General features: G+C 36.3%; 1 protein-coding gene across 1 annotated transcript; it reads left to right on the top strand.

Moving 5' to 3' along the window:
• The first annotated feature begins 737 nt into the window (after window positions 1-737).
• Window positions 738-19,494, top strand: tgfbrap1 (transforming growth factor, beta receptor associated protein 1). The gene is made up of 12 exons (XM_039667992.2): window positions 738-878; window positions 2,647-3,348; window positions 5,868-6,062; window positions 8,170-8,324; window positions 8,420-8,502; window positions 9,620-9,961; window positions 10,239-10,296; window positions 13,107-13,250; window positions 13,373-13,519; window positions 14,228-14,387; window positions 15,375-15,811; window positions 17,332-19,494. The coding sequence occupies exons 2-12, from the start codon at window positions 2,661-2,663 to the stop codon at window positions 17,521-17,523; spliced, it is 2,601 nt and encodes an 866-aa protein (XP_039523926.1). The 5' UTR covers window positions 738-878; window positions 2,647-2,660; the 3' UTR covers window positions 17,524-19,494.
• Window positions 19,495-20,071: the final 577 nt, after the last annotated feature.

Genomic DNA, 20,071 nt, shown 5'->3' with positions numbered 1-20,071 from the left:
TGTTCTTTCTTATCTTTCAGTGAAACTTAAAACAGAACCCAAAGGTCTTATTCGTCATGCATCTGTCTCTGTAGCTTATTAAAAGTGATGTAAGTTTATTCAAATCTATTCTTACCTAAGGTTCCATTTATTATACAATGGAAAATATTGCATCAACATGGACATATAGCATTTTTTACACGCCTGTGTAAGAAAAAAAACACACAAAAAAAAACATTGAGCATGTAGTGACACAACACAACAAAAGATAATGCGCATGAATGAATGGATAAATGAAAGAATAGCTGCTGCAGTGAGTAAAGTAAGATCATGGATGTCGTCAGATGTTGGACTACTAAGACATTGGCCTATGGCTCCACCTTGTGGTGAAATATTAAATTACATTTTCATCTGCTAAATGCAGAAATACAATATAACGAATATATAGTCTATATGTGATTTAATTTAAAAGGCCATTAGAACTTCCAGAGGGAGGCCATAACTCGAAAAGTGCGATCTTTGGGGTTTCAGGACCACAAACGTGTCAGTCTATTGTTAAAACTAACATTCTAACCAGCGCCACAAATCAGGCATAATTAGCTAAAAATAATAATAATAATAATAATAATAATAATAATAATAATAATAAAACCTTTTCAACGACATTAGTGCAAAAATTAAACAGTAACACATTTCGCTTTCAGAATTAATTTTTATAAACGCTTTCCAATCAAAAAGCCAGAACCCACCCTCATCACGTGGCCGGATGTATTTCGGCGGAGAAACAGGAAGCGCTTACAGCAGGGAGAGAGAAGGAGAGAGGGAGGTGGAGAGTGAATGAAACTGGCAGGCCGTGAAAACGCTGTCATCTCTCAAGGACCGCACTGGCCAAGGCTGGGGTACGATATGCACTCGGCTTTCTTTCACATCACCTGTAGCGTCACCTCCGCTGTCTGCATGCCGCAACACACAGACACACACACACACACACGACCCAACACGCAGGCTGTGTTTTAAAACCTAGCGAGCTGTCTTTCAGCAGCACACGTTTGGAAAACTCCCCCCAATAATGCTGTATAGATAGGCATCTCACTAGGTTTTGAAACACACTCCATGATCACCCGTAAACAAAGCACTGTCTGTCGTTCATATAAATGCTCATATTGGGCTGTTTGAGTGGATGTGAAGCAGGTGCTGTGCTTGAAAGAGGAATCGAGTAAGTGTTTGTGTTGATGAATCTTGTGTTATGTTTTGCCTGCGTGGCCTTTGGCTGGTTGGACAGAAAATGATCTTGTAAATAACTTTCTAATACTGTAATGCCTTATTTGTTTTAAAGGAAACTGATATTACGTTTAAAGCACCTGGGTGTAATACAAACTACTGGTTAATAGTCACCTTTTTGTGCATTACTCTCAGAGCTGTGATTTATACCAATAAGTGACAAAGAAAACATTTTTTCGTTTCTGTTTGTACATGGAGGCTCTCAAAGGTGTAATGTATATTCTCATTATTCGAATTAAGTATATCGTTGTCTACTTAATCTTTTTTAAATTATTTTCATTATTGATTTAATGCCTTCATAATATGCTTAAAGGAGTAGTTCACTTTAAAAAAAAAAAACTTTTGCTGATAATTTACTCACTCCCATGTCATCCAAGATGTCCATGTCTTTCTTTCTTCTGTCGAAAAGAAATTAAGGTTTTTGATGAAAACATTCCAGGATTTTCTCCATGTAATGGACTTCGATGGGAACCAAACGGTTCAAGGTCCAAATGAGTTTCAGTGCAGCTTCAAAGGGCTGTAAACGACACCAGACGTCAGACGATGAATAAGGGTCTCATCTAGCGAAACGGTCTGTCATTTAAAAAATAAATAAAAAAGTTTAAGTTTTATAAGCACAAATGCTTGCCTTGCTCTGTTCTGTGATGAACGTTCGTGACTCTCCTGTTCAAACTCTTTTTTCGAGTCATAGATAAGACCCTTATTCCTCGTCTGATGTCGTTTAAAGCCCTTTGAAGCTGCACTGAAACTCTCTTTTGGACCTTGAACCGTTTGGTTCCCAATGAAGTCCATTATATGGAGTAAATCCTGTAATGTTTTCATCAAAAACCTTAATTTCTTTTCGACTGAAGAAAGAAAGGCGTGGTCATCGTGGATGACATGGGGGTGAATAAATTATCAGCAAAAGTTTTTTTTTTTTAAAGTGAACTACTTTAATAATATTGCTCATATTTTTTTTTGTCAGTGCAAGTCTAAAGTAACTGAAGATTTTGTTTTTCTCTCTTTTACTGAAGATGTGGAAAAGCTTTAGTTTAGGCTTGTACAGCAATATTATTATATAATTCGGGTAACACTACAATAAGGTTCATTCGCTAACATTACTTAATGGATCAACTAACATGAACTAACAATGAGCAATACATTTGTTACAGTATTTATGAGTATTTGTTAATGAAATAACGTTATTTCACAGTGCATTAATTTTAACAAATAGATCCTTTGATTTTAATAATGTATTAGTAAATGTTGTAGAAGTATTGTTAATTCTTATGTTAACTAATGAACCTTATTGCAAAGTGTTACCAATATTCCTAATAATATTGCTCAAACTTGTTGCCAGTGTAAGTCTAAACTCAGGTTTTGTTTCCGTTTTCTCTCCCACGGTAGATGTGGGTGGCACCATGAGCGTGAAAGCTTTTGAGCTGGTTCCCGCTGTGGAGCGGGAGCAGGTGATGGGCGAAAAAGTGCGGATAAACATCGAATGCATTGAGTGCTGTGGTCAACATCTGTACCTGGGCACCAATGACTGCTTCATCCATCACTTCATACTAGAGGAGCACACGACAGCCACAGGTAAGCTGGCCTACAAAGCCCAGAAACTCCTCCACAAATACCTGGGCCTGAAGAAGCCAGTAGCAGAACTGAAGGCCGCCTCTGCTTTGGAACGTCTAATCGTCCTCTGTGATTCAACCATCACTGTTGTGGACATGGTTACCCTGGAGCTTGTCCCCTTTGGTGGCACTAAGCTCAAAGGTGTGACTGCGTTTTGTATCAATGAGAATCCAGTCACAGGGGATGCGTTCTGTGTGGAAATGGCGGTGGTTTTGGCACGCAGAAGGGCAGTCCAGATATGTATGGTCCATGAGGACAGAGTGCACATGTTAAAGGAAGTGACCACTCCAGAACAGCCTTGTGCCCTGAGCCTGGATGGGTACAATATCTGTCTTGCCTTGTCCACACAGTATATGATTCTGAACTACAGCACAGGAGCCTCTCAGGATCTGTTCCCTTATGATTGTGAAGAAAGGAAACCCATTGTTAAGAGGATCGGCCGGGAAGAGTTTCTTTTGGCGGGCCCAGGCGGGCTTGGTGAGTTACGTGACCGAACACAACACTGATCAGTACTAGGGCTGATTAATCGCGATTAATCGCATCCAAAATAAAAGTTTGTGTTTACGTAATATGTGTGGGGGCACTGTGATTATTTTATATATATAAATACACACACATGCTTGTATATATTAAAGAAATATTGTCATGTATATAGATTTATATATAATTTATATAATATATAAATATAAACATTTTATATATAAATAAAAAAAAACGTCTTCGTTTCGGAGTCACACTTGTTATCTTCTCGGTCAAAAGTGACCGGACACCTAAAAATGAAACTTTCTCCATCCTAGTAAAACCAATGCAATTCATTTTTGTTCTATAATATTTATTGTTTTTAATTTAGTATTCTGAGACAATTTAATTGAATTTATTAATATTTATGCAATATTTATGGTTTATTTTTGCCATGGAAATATATATTTTTCTATATATGTATTATTTTTTTCAAAAAAATATTAATGCAGTATTTTAGTTTAATATAGAGTCTAGGCCTTCAGAAAAAAAAAATATTTGTTGAAGAAAATTAGCACCATCTGGTTACAGTATAGAGAAAAAGCGTAGAATCATGGTGTAACCACTAGATGGCATGTACAACTCTCTATGCCTATGGAGAGGCATGTGAATTCCCCAGCTGTTTATGAACACTTTTTTTTTTTTTTTTTTTGTTGGTGGATTTGAATATATAGTTGAAACAATCTCAAAAACTATTTGTTATAAAAAAAATTGACAAAAAACAAAAATTCACACATTTTTTTTTTTGTGCATTTTTTTTACAATTTCCCATTCATTTCCTATGGGGGTCACTTTTGACCAAAGACCACAAGTGTGACTATTTTTTTAAGACCACTTAGCATGCTCAGATCATGACCTCAATTTTTTGTGTGTTCGCATACATAATGCCATAAAAGTCACCAAGTTTCGTAACATTACGATGAAGCTGTGATTTTTAAAAATTCAAAACATACTTTTTGTAATCAAAATTTATTGGTGTCTATGTGTATAAAAGTGTGTTTGTAAGTGTGTGTGTGTGTTGGTGGGTGTGTCTGTTTTGCACTCTAGATGTTGTAGAGTGTCACCCCTTTCCTGCGGTGTACTTTTTTTAGAATTGTGGCCGATTTGTAGATTGTACATACAAAAATTCAGAGAATTTATTTATTTTTTGTCAATTTCCCATTCATTTCCTATGGGTCGGTCATTTTTGACAGAAGAACAAAAGTGTGACTCATTTTTTTACGACCACTTAAATTGCTCGAATCATGACCTCAATTTTTTTTTGTGTGTGTTCACATACCCAATGCCATAAAAGTCACCAAGTTTCGTAATTTTCTGATGAAGCTGTGATTTTTAAAATTTCAAAACAGAAACTTTTTCGGTCAGAAATGACCGAAGAGCACCTGAGGGTTAAATATACATGCATATGTATGTATTTATATATATATATATATATATATATATATATATATATATATATATATATATACAAAATAATTATACACAGTGCACCCACATATATAATGTAAACAAACTTTTATTTTAGATGCGATTAATCGTTTGACAGCCTTTAACACGTGTTCATTTTTTTCCACCAGTTTTATTCCATTTCATTAAAAACTAGCATCAGCATTAGGTTCTTTTCCCTATTGAAGCATTTTAGTCATCAGTGACATTGAGGATCTACACTTAATTTGGAGGATTTGAATCAGATCTGTGCTGAATTTTTAAAAGTGATTTTTTTTTTTTTTTTTGCACTGATTTTCTTTCTTTGCCGTCATGAGTTTAATGCTTCAGGAGATGGTAATATACATTTTAAATGTTTATAGAAAATCTAAATAGTATTACTTAACTATTACTCTTTCTATAATTTGTTGAATGAAAATTTATTGATTTTGCTACCAATAGATTGCTGCAGTTATGGATGTTTTTCTAGAAGAACTCAGGATTTAGCATCACTTTCGTTTACTCAACAAAAACCCCCAAAAATGTTTTCCATTTGACTTTAAAAAAACAAAACAAAACAAGCTGGTGGTGGTTGGTTACTGTATGATGATTAAATTCATGAAATGAATGTAAACTGCTAAATGTTACATTTTCTAATACATTTATTTCATGTAATTATATAAATGTATAGACCTTATGTACCAGAGAAACATGGGCGCCGTCATCTTTAGAATATTGAGATGATCAGAATGATGGACCCCTCGTTTCCTGGTTTTGGTCTACATAAATATGTCATCCCTGCAGCACTTAATATAAGACAAGAGATGATAATCACTTTTTTTGTAAACCTAAATGTTTTGTAGGAAAGTATCATAAATTGTTTTCTATGGCCAATTTGTGTTATTTTTTTTTTGGTTTGTGCTTTTTTTTTATAAGTTCAGCCACAGCCCACCTGAGAAGAAAGATGAAGCTTTCTTCTCTGCTGTGGCTGTACTGTATGATGGTAATCATTTGTGATGAGTCATGCATCTCTCTGTACCTTTATCTCTCAGGGATGTTTGCTAATGCAGAAGGCATATCTCAGCGTGCTCCGGTGAGCTGGTCCGAGAGCGTGATGGCGGCGGCTGTGTGTTTTCCGTATGTGGTCGCGCTGGATGAAAGCTTTGTGACCGTTCACAGCATGTTGGACCAGCAGCTCAAACAGACACTGTCATTCAGAGATGGACACCTTCTGCAGGATTTTGAAGGTATTCCCATACATTTTAGCATTATTTCACCCTTAGGGTAGGTTCACGCAGACCACATTTTTGCTGGTAAAAACACGTGACCTGGGTCAGTGGAATGAAACAATTTTTTACAATTCTTTTACATGTGCCAGACACTGCAAAAGATGTGAGCTCAAACGGTTAAAGACGTCCATCTAGCGTTATGAAGTTACATTACATTACGTTAGAAATTACATTGAAAACTATGCAAAAAGTAGTGTAGTGCCATGAAATTGAAAAAGTGGCGCCTTACTCTGTATTCACGGTTAAAGAAGAACGTTTGGAATATTACAGCAATAGTTTGACATAAATAAAAATTGTCATCATTTACTCTCCTTCAAGTTGTTCCAAAACTATATGAAGGCCTTCTGCTAAAAAAAAAAAAAGAAAAGAAAAAAGAAAAGGAAGAATATGGGTAACCATTATTATTTTTTATAATAGTGGTTTATTTATCATACTTTTTTTTTTTTAAAGGTCAAAAACAGAAGAGTGACATGTCTGGTCAAAGAATTGAGGGATTCAAACAGTATGAATAGAAAAGTGCCAGTAAAAAAGTGAAGTGGGGTAATCAGTTTCTGTAGAAACAGTAAAGAAGCATCTGAAAAATGTATATAAAAAAGATCTCCAGTGTCTTAGTTGGTATTCCTTTAGATTGCTTGTGCTGCAGTCTAGTGTTTACAAGTATTGATTTCTCTGAAGTGTTGAGGTAAATTTCCCTACAGCAGCAGGGAAATCTTCTCCTGTCAAGTCTTCCTAAAGCTTGATAGTGCTTGAATCGGTAGGGCGAAAACCAGACACATTCGCATTTAATAAAGCAAGCAGTGCAGAGAATGTAGTGAAGGCAATTTATTTAGAGCATCTGATATAATGTGTTATGACAAGCTTAGATCAGGTCAGTCACCATACATCCCATGTCGAAAAACTCATTATTGTGCTGATCACAAGCTTGATTTATTTTTCAGCGGTTTAATCTCCATCGGTCCTTACATTCTCGTGTCTTATGAACGTGCTGTTCTTTATGCCAGAGTATTTATTTCCATGGATGTGAAATTGATGTTTTATAAAAACACTCGTTATCCATTTTACATTCCTCAATGTTCACCATGATTGCATTGCAACTCTGTGGAATTAAAGGGATAATTCACCCAAAATTGAAAATTACCCCATGATTTACTCAACCTCAAGACATCTTGGTGTATATGGCATTCTTCCTCCCAGACAGATACAATCAGGCTCTTCCAAGCTTTATAATGCCAGTGAATGACCGTTTTGAAGTCAATCACAGTACATCCACCCATGATAAAAGTGCTCCACACGGCTCCAGGGGGTTAATAAAGGCCTTCTGAAGTGAAGTGATGCATTCGTGTAAGAAAAATATCCATATTTAAAACTTTATGAACTAAAATAGGTAGGGTAGCTTTCGGAAGACGGCCTACGCAAGTCGACTTACGCCAAAAGAGTAACAATCGACGTGATGTTAGACGTAGGATGTGCGAGTAGCGTAAGCTTTGACGCCTCTCGCGGTTCAGACGAACAGGGCTGGCCAACGAACTCAAGCTCCTCCCACATTTATCTTTAAAAATGTAAGTTTTAGACTTCTAATTTGTGAATGGTGTTTTGCTGTATCATCTGTACTCCCGCGTTTGTCATTACATCGTGCGATGCACGGTCTGCTGGAAGCTAGTTATTTTAGTCGAAGTTTTAATTATGGATATTTTTCTTACACAAACGCATCACTTCGCTTCAGAAAGCCTTTATTAACCCCTGGCGCTGTATGGAGCACTTTTATCATGGATGGATGCACTTTTATGGACTTTAAAACTGAAACGGCCATTTACTGCTATTATAAAGCTTGGAAGAGCCGGGAATTTTTTTAAAATATAACTCTCTGATTGTATTTGTCTGAAAGAAGAATGTTATATACACCTAGGATGGCTTGAGGGTGAAGAAATCATGGGCTAATTTTCATTTTTGGGTGAACTATCCCTTTAAAAATCATTTACAGCGTTCAAGTAATGTGGAGTTCAAAGAGCAGAACACACAATGTATGTCTTTTTGTCAACTTTATAAAAAGCCTCTAATTTCTCAGGTAAGGTGGTGTTGGCCTCATCAAAAGCGGTGTATATGCTGGTGCCTCTCCCTCTGGAGCGTCAGATCCAAGACCTGTTGGCAAGCCATCGAGTCGAGGAAGCCCTGACCCTCACCGAGGCCGCACAGAGAAACATTCCCAAAGAGAAATATCAGGTACGCCGAGCCATTCTGACTATGGTTAGATACAAGAGTATTTCTCTCAATGGAGAAAGGATTTTAATTGTTAATTTTCTCTTTTTATGTTGTAGATATTGCACAAAAGAATTCTCCAACAAGCAGGATTCATTCAATTCGGCCAGCTTCAGTTTTTAGAAGCGAAAGAGCATTTTAGGTGAAGTACATCATTTTGTCATGCAATTAATACTGTTAATTGCTGCTCAGGCCCAGATGTTTCAGAGGATGACTGAATGGAGTTAATTAACTTCTTTGCTAATTGCTTCTTATCCCTCTGCGCACCTGACCCTAATCGCTGTATGCTAATGGATGGAGAACCGAAACTTGTCTAATAGCTGAATAAATGGCTGACGTAAATATCACTGGATTTACCATGTTGAATTCGGCGTGTATTTTAATTTGCTGCATCTGTCATACGGCATGCCATGAACTATTAACCCATTTGAATCACAGATTGCAAGTACTACTGTAATATTTCAAATGACAAGGTACATCTGGAATAATTTGCCATGTAAAAACATAGCCGTATCTTTTAAACCTTATCCTCAAAAATTGAGCTAATGGAGTGTTATTTAACTATAATTTATAGCATTTATTAACATTTTTAATTAGCATTTAAATTTTAAGTTTTAGTCATTTTGTTATGTGCTTTTGTGAATTTCATTTTTAGTTGTAGTCAGTTATGGAAACTTGTTTCTGCCACAGAATTAAAAAAAAAATGTATGTAAAAGATAATTGTAACTCTTTCCTTTCAAATTTCTGGCTTTTTTCCTCATGATTGCAGCAAATCTTGCAAATCCCCCAAAAGTTTCTCAGAATTGTGAGATATAAACTCGCAATTATGAGGTTATATTTCTCAATTCTGACTTTCTCGCAGTTACAAATTTATATTTCGCAATTCTGACCTTTTTTCTCACATTTAAGAGTTTATATCTCTCTATTTTGACTTATTTTCTTTGAATTGTGAGATATAAAAGAGTTATACTTTCCTTTTTATTTTTTATTCTATGGTGGAAACAAGCTTCCATGCATTCATACTTTCATGGCAACATTTATAATTTTTGTATTAAGTGTTTCATCTAATATTTTTTGTAATTTTAATTAACAAAACAATTTTAATACTTTTAGGTTTAATTAACAGTAACGACGCTTCCACTATAGTTTATTGTGACTGGAATTTTTTTATTTATTTTAAATACAGCAAAATAAACTTTGAATAAAATAAAAAAACCTTGTAATAATAATAATGTTGCTTTATCTGATGCCCATCTCAGGAAGGGACAGCTGGATGTACGGGAGCTGATCTCTCTATATCCGCTGCTCCTGCCCGCCTCTTCTTCTTTCACACGTTGCCATCCACCACTTCATGAATTTGCTGACCTGAACCACCTGACCCAGGGGGACCAAGAGAAGGTACAGCACTTCAAACGTTTCCTCATCAGCTACCTACACGAGGTGCGCAGCAGCGACAGCGCTAATGGTTTCCGTGAAGACGTAGATACGGCGTTGCTAAAGCTGTACGCAGAGACCGGCCACGAGAGTCTTCTGGATTTGCTGGCTTCTGATAATGCCTGTCTTCTGGCAGACAGCGCCCCCTGGCTGGAGAAGCATCACAAGTGGGTACTCGCTTTTGTATTTCTTTGAGTAGCCGTCGATGAAGTTTTGACGGTTTATTTTTGCAAGAAAGTGCAAAAGATGATGCTTTGCGAAGCTTCACGTTTTGTAGTATTTGGTTGTTGTCCTATAAAACATTATGATGCATTAATCGTCTATGCCCTCTGTCCTTTTATTCACAGCAGTTGTCATGGCAGTACATTACATTAAACTTAAATTAATGACTGTTTAATTTATGTGTGTGTGATTTGACTGCTAATGGTGTTTCTCTCTGTTCAGGTATTATGCTCTTGGACTTCTATATCACTACAATGATCAGGATTCTGCTGCTTTACAGGTGCGATCTAATTGAACATTCTGATTGTGTTGACGAGCTAGGAAATGTTTGCTGCCACTGCCAGTTTTAAAAGCGTTTTCTGAATTAAAATGCAATTTAAGCTCTGCTGACATCATTTGGCATTCTGTTGATTACCAGAGAAAAATATTTTGATTCATCCTGCATATAATAATAATAATATATATTTATTTCAGTGATGAAAAAGCTGAATTTTCAGCATCATTACTCCAGTCTTCAGTGTCTGATGCTTCAGAGAGCATTCTAAAATGCTGATTTGGTGCTTAAGAAACATTTCTTTTATCAAGCATGTGTTATTATCAATGTTGAAAATGGTTGTGCTGCTAAATATTTTTGCGTCGTACTAAAAGGTTCCAAGAAAGGTAAGGAACTGTTAAGGTTATATTTCTACTTGAGCTCTGTTCGGCACGGATGAATTACAAAGCGTCCTCAGCCTGGAAATCTTAACTTTGCTATTAGAATGCGTGTTTGTTCACTTGTCTGTTGCCTGACTAGTTTCTCTGTAGTCGCCAAGTGTGCTATTTGAGTGAAGTAAACACAAGTTAATAATATAAATATACGATCTTCCTCCATAATGCAGTCGCTATTTGCATCTCATCATACCTTGGCTTGTGTAAACTCTTGCATTACCAAGGCAACGACTGACTCATTTGTATTACATTCCAAAAAGCTTTATTATCAACCCTACTGTGGAAAATGAATTTCCATACTGGCTGGGCCGGACCGGCACGGAATTTAACCGTTAAGCAACGAGATCAGTTTGGACCAACGGTGGATTAGCAGCTACATGATAAATTATTCTTTTAAGTATAGGAAGTTCAAGGATTATTCACCCAAAAATGAAAATTTTGACATAATTTAGGGATGCACGATATATCGGCCAGCATATCGGTATCGGCCCATATATGTTCATTTTTAATGTTATCATTATCGGCCTGGTAAGAAAATGTGGCCGATATATTAAAGCCGATAAATAATGTATTATTCCCTTCAGCTGAGACACTTGTTGAGCTCTGTTTATGTTTTTGAATTTCTTGAAATATGATTGAAATCTCTTCAAAAAATGAAAATTCGGTTCGGTACAACATGTGCTGCGCAAATCTGTCATATCGGCTATACAACACTATAACATGGACATGGATTTAATTGTGAGACTTTTGTTTTTGTAATCAGGCTCTCAAAATTAGATACAATTTTGGATTTAAGTTTATTGGCCGATATATCGGTTATCAGCTTTCAAATATAAAGAATTATCGGTTATTGGTATCGGTCAAAATTTTCAAATCGGTGCATCCCTAACATAATTGACTTATCAAGTTGTTCCAAACCAGTATGAAGTAGTTTTTTTTTTTTACATACTATGGAAGTCACTGGGCCCATCAACTGTTCTTCTAAATTCTTCAAAATATCTTCTGTGTTCAGCAGAATAAATAAATTCATACCGGGTTGAAACAACTTTAGGGTGAGTAAATGATAGAATTTTTATTTTTGGGTGAACGATCCCTTTTAAAAGAACAGTATATCTTTTCATTACTTTAATAGATAATTCATACTTGCTGAATACAAGGTATTATTTTTATTATTTTCTTTTTAAATCTTACTGTCTCAACTTTTGAATGGTAGTGTGTGTGTATATATATATATATATATATATATATATATATATATATATGCAACTTAATAGTGGCAAATAAAATGAACACATTTGCAGAGTTTTAATGATCACTTTAGTGCTATATAATATTATATGTACTGCTATATATACTTTAATATATTTAGTGCTAAATTCATAAAAACAATAAAATGTAGACAATGCACTACCCATTTTATAAGGCTTTGTATATTTTCAATCTGACATTGTGCAGAGTAAATTCTTCTGTTAATCAGCTAGTCTGATGCAGATGTTGGCTGAGACTGATATTCTAATGGCCATGTATTGGCAAGTTAATCTTCCTGGGTGATGTATCGGTCTATCCAAGTTAATGGTGCGTTCAGGTCCTCTTGGGAAGTTTACGGCAGGTGCGTTCGTCACTTTTGCAGTAAGAGTAAGATGGCGGTTTACTTTACAGCAAGGTTCTTAAACTCTAGTAGAAAAATAATTCATTTTAGAAAATGAAGACCGGAGAAATGTGCATCTGGTGTACTTTTTGTCATGTTTATTCAGTGTTGGCATGTACAATCTAAAATGGGATCATTGATCCATCGAATAAGGATGCATTTCCTTGCTACAAGTTATGAAAGTTATGAAGCCACTGCACACTTTATGATTTATTACATTGTTATATTATAATGCCATCATACTCTGTGCAGGCAATTAGCTTACTTCACTGTAAGTAGAAATGCCTGACAATATCACTGCTAAATAACTTTAAATATTGTGCTATTACGCAATGTTTCTCACTGACACACCCCCAACTTGAAAAATCCCGGATCTCCCACTCATATTTATGACATTTTGGTGTCATTTATGCGCTTAAATGCATTCAATCATTATGAGATGACTTTAAGACTGCACCATAAGACTGGTGTGATTAAATTGCTTCCCAATCTTCTCTGTCTAAATGTACAGTAATTACAGTGTTTCAGTTTGTGTCATGACCAGTTAAAAGGAGCAGTAATACATCGGTAGTAAAAAGTTCCGGAGGAACGTGTGTGTGTGTATTTCACTTGCAATATTTATGTTAAGAAAGATGCAGTTTTATTTAAGAACCTTCAAATTGGATGTGCTCTCAGGGAATGGATGATTCAGCGCTTTCTTTTTTAAAATTTTTTTTTATCCTGTCCTGTTGTAGATGTGGGTTAAGATTGTCAATGGAGATCTCCAAGACTCAACACGACCAGATCTGTTTGAATATGTTGTGGATTTTCTTAGTTTCTGCTCCAACCTTGACCTTGTGTGGCGGCATGCAGAATGGGCACTACAGAAGGATCAAAAGGTGTGTACTTCACCCTCATTGTAATGAACTATTTTAGGTGAGAGGGAGCTTTATCGGTTCTCTACAGAATATTCTAGAGGGTGTAATTGACTAGCTGTCTCCTTCTTTTGGATCACCTACAGATTGGTGTGCAAATCTTCACTAAAAGGCCTACCTCGGAGGAGAAGATGGGGCAGTTAAACCCAAATGATGTGATTGCGTATTTGGAGAAACACAGTCAGGCCCTTCTGCTCTACCTGGAGCACCTGGTGCTAGAAAAGAAATTGCAGGTAATAGCACCGCTGCCACAGCATTATTGATTCTTTAGTCAAGTGCTGTACCTACTATATGCTAAATGGTTGCCCAACACTTTAGAGCTTTTCATGCTAGTTAATCCTGGTTCATTCTAAACCCTGGGTAAACGGAGTCCTGGGTAATCTTCCTTTGTTTCACATTGCTCATAATTTACCTGGGGTTAACAATTAATCCTGGGTATTTATAAAGTGACGTTTCACACTGTACATTCTTAAACTTCGCAGTTAACATCTTTATTTGTGGTGTTAGCGTCACTGATTGGATGAATGCCTGAATGCTTTGTTTACATAAATACTCTAGCATTGCACATCCTTGAATTACAATATATGTTGCCGGCCGAAGTATCAAATTTATCCTGAATAGGTTTTTCGGACTATAAAGGTAAGATTCAGTTCAATTGACGTGTCTTTTTATCATCATTTGACATTTTTCCTTTCAAATGCTGAAACTGTTTATACAGTGTGCCGTGTTTCCGTGACTGTCCAAAGCACATGATAATGCGGCACATGATTAGTTGTCTGTTGCTAAGCAACTAGTGTAACATTGTAACTTCGCTGTACTTGTTTGGAACTGCAATGTGTGGTAAAAACGCAGTGCTAATCTTGTTTTGGTGTATAGATCGATGATGTTCTGGGGTGAAGCGCAGTATGAAAAAGCTCTTTTGTGTATTGTCTGTTGTACAGAAAGAGAAGTATCACACGCATCTCGCCGTGCTGTATGCCGACAAAGTCCTGGGCTTGATATCACGACCATCAGCCAATGAGGAACAACTGTCTGCTGCCCGCCAGAAACTACAACGGTTATTGAAAGAGTCCAATCTCTGCAGAGTCCAGTTACTGCTAGGTAGGTAACCAGTAGCTGGATGCCTGTGCCTCCAATATACACAAGACTTTTGATCCTTTGATTGCAGTTTAATTAATTGTCCCTTTGCGAAAAGGGCATGACAGCAGAGGTGAGAGTTGCATAAAACTCTAGTGATCTTTGGGTTTGCAGATATGTCTTGATTCTTGTTGCATTTGGCCATTATTAAGAATAATAACTTTATTTTCAGGTTTTTTTTTGTGTTACCAGTAAATGCTTTGCAATAATGCTGCTCTGTGCATTGAGAAAGCACTTTGGTTTGTATTTTGTTTAATTTCAACCTTTACAATTGACTGAGGTTACAGCATTTCACTAGATTTGTTGCATTTGAAACATTAAATCCATTGTCAATTATACACAGAAACTTAAAGGGTCAATGTGTATTTTTTTTTTAGGCATTTTATTATCTAAAATCAATATTTTTATTCATAAATATGTCCTCAATGGTGTACAAATACCTCTGCCAATTATCTGACTTATCCTCGTAAATGAAGAATTTATTATCTTTATATACATGGGACAGGTATTTGTACTGTAAAGCAAAAATAAATTAAAAATAGGCTATAATAATTTGTGTAGTACAAAAATATTACGTTAGAAATATAATATAATATAATATAATAATAGTAATAAATCCAATGTAAAATGGACTGACACAATGTTGAATTGAATTAAAAAAAAGATGAGTGAAAAGAAATATTTCAATATATTTTCACTATGCAAACTGTTCCTTTTACAAGTGTGAACACCCTTATAGGGTAACTATATGGCAGTAGAGTGTGTGCAAAAGGAATTGTTTTTTTTTTTATTTGTTTTTTTTTTTCTCTCCACACTATTTCAATGTGATTTTAGTTTTTCTATTTTGATTTTGTCTGAAGTGGTGCCATATGAGATTTTTAGTTGAGAACAGTATTTATCATATTGCAAATTGAAATCGCAATATACTGTATGTGTGTGATCTGCTTTTAGGTAAAATCCAGAACTCCGATCTGCTGCTACTTGAGCGAGCTACACTTCACGGAAAGTTAGAAGAACATGACAAGGCGTTGCACATTCTAGTGCACCAGCTGAAAGACTCTCCTGCGGCTGAGGAATACTGCTCTTGGGCCTCTGCATCTCAGGACCGGTCCTACCGTCAGAAGCTTTTCCACCAACTCTTGAGCGTTTACTTGGACCCGGATTTACCGGGAGGGGCACAAACAATAGCAGCGGTCGACCTGCTTAACCGACATGCTGAAGAGTTTGACGCAGTGCATGTGTTAAAGCTCCTTCCAGAGGAATGGTCTCTACCGTTACTCCGTCCTTTCCTGTGTGGTGCGCTGAGGGCTAGTGTACATGCACGCTGCACTTCCCAGGTTGCAGTGGGGCTGGCCCGGGCACAAAACCTCCAGCTTCAGCATGATAGGGTGAGTTCTCATGAATTATGCTTTTATGTCAGAGCCTATTGTAGCCTGTCTTGTGGGCAGTGCTTTGAGATGTACTGTAGCTACAGTTCAGGGTGACCCGAGTTCAAGTCCCGGCTTAAGGAGCTTTCTTGGTCCTATCCCCCTCTCTCTCCTACTTCATGTCTTATCAGTTCTCTATACTATCCAATTTCAATAAAGGCAAAAACTGTGGGCCGGGCACTTCTATATTTGTACGTGTAAAGTAACCTCACTCGCATGTCTGTCTGTCAAATTTCATTTTGATATTTTTGCTGGGCATAAAGTAAAAAAAAAAATGGTCAGGGTGATTCAACTGTCTAGATATCAGAGAAGGGGGGGGGGGGGGGTAATAAATAAAATGTATTTATTGAAAATAAAACCTAAATAGTAGTCTGATATTTTTTTATTATTATTATTTCTTAGGAGAAAAAAAATGAAACTTGAATATTTTTTAAAATATTTGTTTGAGAATTCAAAGAAGTCATATGGTAATAAGGCAAAAGACAAAATTAGTTCAGTTTGCAAAAAAAAAAAAAAATGTCATGCAGTGTTTGTTTAACCCTTATGCTGCATTAGGGACATTTTTGGTCTTTTGCAGTTTAATTTCTTTGACCATTTTGGCTGTTTTAATGCAAATGGTATGAAATTTGGCAAAATTGTGACTTTTTGGATACATGTAAAAAATGTGATCCCATTTTGCAAAATATGTATAACACACACTGTGTAGATCAAATAGTAACACTCAGCACCATAAAGACCAAAAATGGCCCATTGAAACCCATTAAAACGTTGTTTAAATCTGAGGCTGTCAGTAATACATGAAACATGATTTTTGCACAAACATCCTTTCATTTTGAAGCAAAAGCATTATATTTGCATTATATAGTGTATTCCACCAGATGATGTCACTACATATTTATTCCCTATGGGTGGAAATGCACCTTATTTTAGGCAATAGGCAATGTTTAATAGGTGGCCATTTTTGGTCTCTAATGTGCTAAGTGGGATTTTTTTGCAAAGTGGGACTGTGATAATCCAAATCTAAAGTTTTCTCTTTGCATTTAGTTTATTGAAAATAATTGAATTTTTGTGTTTTTTCCTCTTATACAAATCGATGGTTTCGCAAACAAAACTGGTAATTAAAGGGTTGAAATCCTGAAATTGAATACATTTTTGGTAGTTATGATGAGGACTGATGCTGGTTAAAAGATTTAACTTGGTAAAAGTGGAAAATAATAATAATAATATATAATATTTTAGGCAATGTTTAATATGTGGCCATTTTTGGTCCTTAATGCACTCAACGGTGTTAAAAATCTAATGCAGCACAAGGGTTAAATTCATGGTATTTGTTTGAAATAAGTAAATATTTACGCGCGCGCACAGACGGACACGCAGACAGACAGAAACGCAGACACGCAGACACGCACACACACAGACACACGAGACCACCTACAGTGTATGTTATTGACCCACTAACCACTGCATTCTGTGTTGCACAGCTGAAGTATCGAGGCGGCCCAATATTAGTGTCTGAAAAGAAGGGATGCCAGCTGTGCCACAACACCTTCAGCGAGCCAGACTGCGCCTGCTTGCCTGGCGGAACGCCGGTCCACATTCACTGTGTCGCCAAGAAAGCCCTGGACTTGCCAAAGCGCCATCATGAAAATGCCCACCACAGCAATCACACATGAAGCTGATCTGTGGGGCAGGCGACAAATTCTGGCGTTACACCTGTACTGCACACAATGAGAAGGAAGTGCATAGAGCAACTGTTCAGAGGCCTCGCAAGAGCTGGACCTGCTTTCCCTGTGTGTGAGGGAGTCAGCCAACAAATAAGTGTTTGTGAGTTTGAGATAGTATTTATTCCATACACGCAACACTGACAATGAATATGAACTTTTAAATGAACGTCAAACTAACCCCCCACCCCACCCCCACCGCGCCTCAAACAAAAGATTGTCTACTGGTTGATCTTTTTAGCATTGCCTTATGACTGGTCCATTGGCTGTCTTGAAATATATAGTTTTTAAGTGGGTGGTATCCATGTTAACTTAACTATTATTTGCTAACTGTTTGAGGGTCAGAAAGCTAGTGTCTTGACTATTTCATTCATTCATAATTTTTATTTGGGTCAGCTTCAAAAAGAAATTTACAAACAAACATAGAAACAAAAGTGAAAATGCAATCTAAACAATAATAAAAACATGAATACATACTATCATACACTATACATACTAACATACTATCTGTTGCCTGTGAGCAGACTTATCAAAAATTGCTTTATGCGATTTGGCCGATCCATAGTTTTCATTAAACAAACACCAAAGTCACTTGCTCTGTTCTCAGAGAGAGACGGGTTATAGCCTTAAGTGATTGCATCATGGTTCTTTTAACATAAGGGAGAAATATAAGAAAACAAATTATTTTCATAATGTCATCATGAATATGGTTTGTAGTCATCAAAGCTCTTTTAAACCATTTAATAGTCATTTTCTGAGATAAAAAGGGAAGATTTTTCCAGAATTTCCGTGTTCATCTTCTGGCTACAGTTTGATCTGGGTAACTTCACTTACATCAGTGTTATGTAAGATTATGCAAGTCTGATTAATTAGCACAACCCTAGAAAAATATTATTGTGTGTGTCTCTCTCTCTCCCCTCTTTCCCAAGGTTGATTTGGATTGATATTTCCCTTTAAAGACAAGTTTAAGATACAAAGTGATATTTTGTTATCAAACAAACCAATGGACTCAGGCTGTGCTGTGTTTGTGTGTACATGCTATAACTAAATGCTAAAGTTGCTTATAACATCCAAAATATTTGTTTCTCATATGCATGTGGTGATGTGGATGCGAGTCCTCATGTCTTAAATGCTAAGCTGTGATTTTAAAGATCAAAACATATTTTTAACGTGATCAATTGCATTTGTGGTTTTTGGGGAAGCACAGTAGCAGCAATGGCTGCAGAGGGTTTTGCCTGAGAATAATCTGTAAGCTCATATTTGAATAAGTATCTGAAATATTTTCTTTGTGAAAGTGAAAATGGTGGGATTTTAAAGGTGGAATAAGTGGGGGAGGGGGAGGCATAGATGAAACACTGCCTACTGAATAAATACTAAAAATGTCCACGGTAGGATGGCTTGTTTCATTGATGTTTTTTTTTTACAGAAACTGTTTTGCAAGTGAAAACATACAATTTATTATAGTGATCACTGGCTGCAAGGGTAATGGTAAATTATATCCAAACTAATTTGTCACATGGTTAAAATATTTAAATACTATTGTACACAATCTTGAGTGGTGGATCATCCAGCTCAAGTTCCACACTTGAAATGCCGTTGTAGGAAAGTTTCTGTGTGCTATTTAGTCTTTGCTTTGATGCATTTCTCCCAGAAAAAAGTTCCATTCGTCAAACGTGCAACCAAAGTTTTCCTCCTGTCTGAAGTGAGACTGTAAACTTTTCACCTTGAGCAACTAAATGGAAATCCTCTACACCACTTTACATTCACTTTAGGTATTTTATACATATACATATACATGGATACTGGTGTGTACATACTGTATTAATAACTGTTTGTTGCTTTGTAAATCAATGCCGGTGTGGGTGGAATGTACAAAATGTAAAGACGTCCATTTTAATAAATGACTATGCCTACATGAATTGAGCGCACTGTTTATGATGATGATGATGTACTTCATGTAAAGAGATTAAGTGAAAGACAGAAGAGCCAAATGGCTGAACCTGTTTCATTTTTTTTTTCTTGTTTATCATTCCAACATCTTAATTGCAGAAGCATCACATGACTGACAGATGCTGCAGCCTGAGGAATGGGAGAAATCAATGCATCAATTTCATCAAGTATGATTCATATGGTTCGATTAGGGTCCAATTCTCACTACTGACTGTGATGGTTTCCTCAATAAACCCCTAATTACTGCTTATAAGGTAGATGTTAAGTTTAGGCATTTGGTAGTATCCTACCATATAGGATTAAGGGATATAGAAAATTGTCTTTCAGAATAAGGCATTAATATGTGCTTTATAAGTAACAGCCAATATCTTACTACATACATGCTAATAAACAAATAGTTAATAGTGAGCTTTGGACCCTAAACTAAAGTGTTACCATATACACTCACCTAAAGGATTATTAGGAACACCTGTTGAATTTCTCATTAATGCAATTATCTAATCAACCAATCACATGGCAGTTGCTTCAATGCATGTAGGGGTGTGGTCCT

The sequence above is a fragment of the Pimephales promelas genome, chromosome 8, assembly GCF_988280905.1.
Source record: "Pimephales promelas chromosome 8, fPimPro1.hap1.1, whole genome shotgun sequence".
In the NCBI taxonomy this organism is placed as follows: domain Eukaryota; kingdom Metazoa; phylum Chordata; class Actinopteri; order Cypriniformes; family Leuciscidae; genus Pimephales; species Pimephales promelas.
This window is presented reverse-complemented; position numbering and strand designations above follow the sequence as displayed.

What these genes read in the sequence shown, in the direction of transcription:
- tgfbrap1 (XM_039667992.2), top strand. Translation starts at nt 2,661, where the DNA reads ATGAGCGTGAAAGCTTTTGAGCTGGTTCCCGCTGTGGAGCGGGAGCAG. An exon ending in AGGATTCTGCTGCTTTACAG is followed by an intron (nt 10,297 to 13,106) that starts GTGCGATCTAAT and finishes GTCCTGTTGTAG; the next exon opens with ATGTGGGTTAAGATTGTCAA. An exon ending in TCCAGCTTCAGCATGATAGG is followed by an intron (nt 15,812 to 17,331) that starts GTGAGTTCTCAT and finishes TGTGTTGCACAG; the next exon opens with CTGAAGTATCGAGGCGGCCC.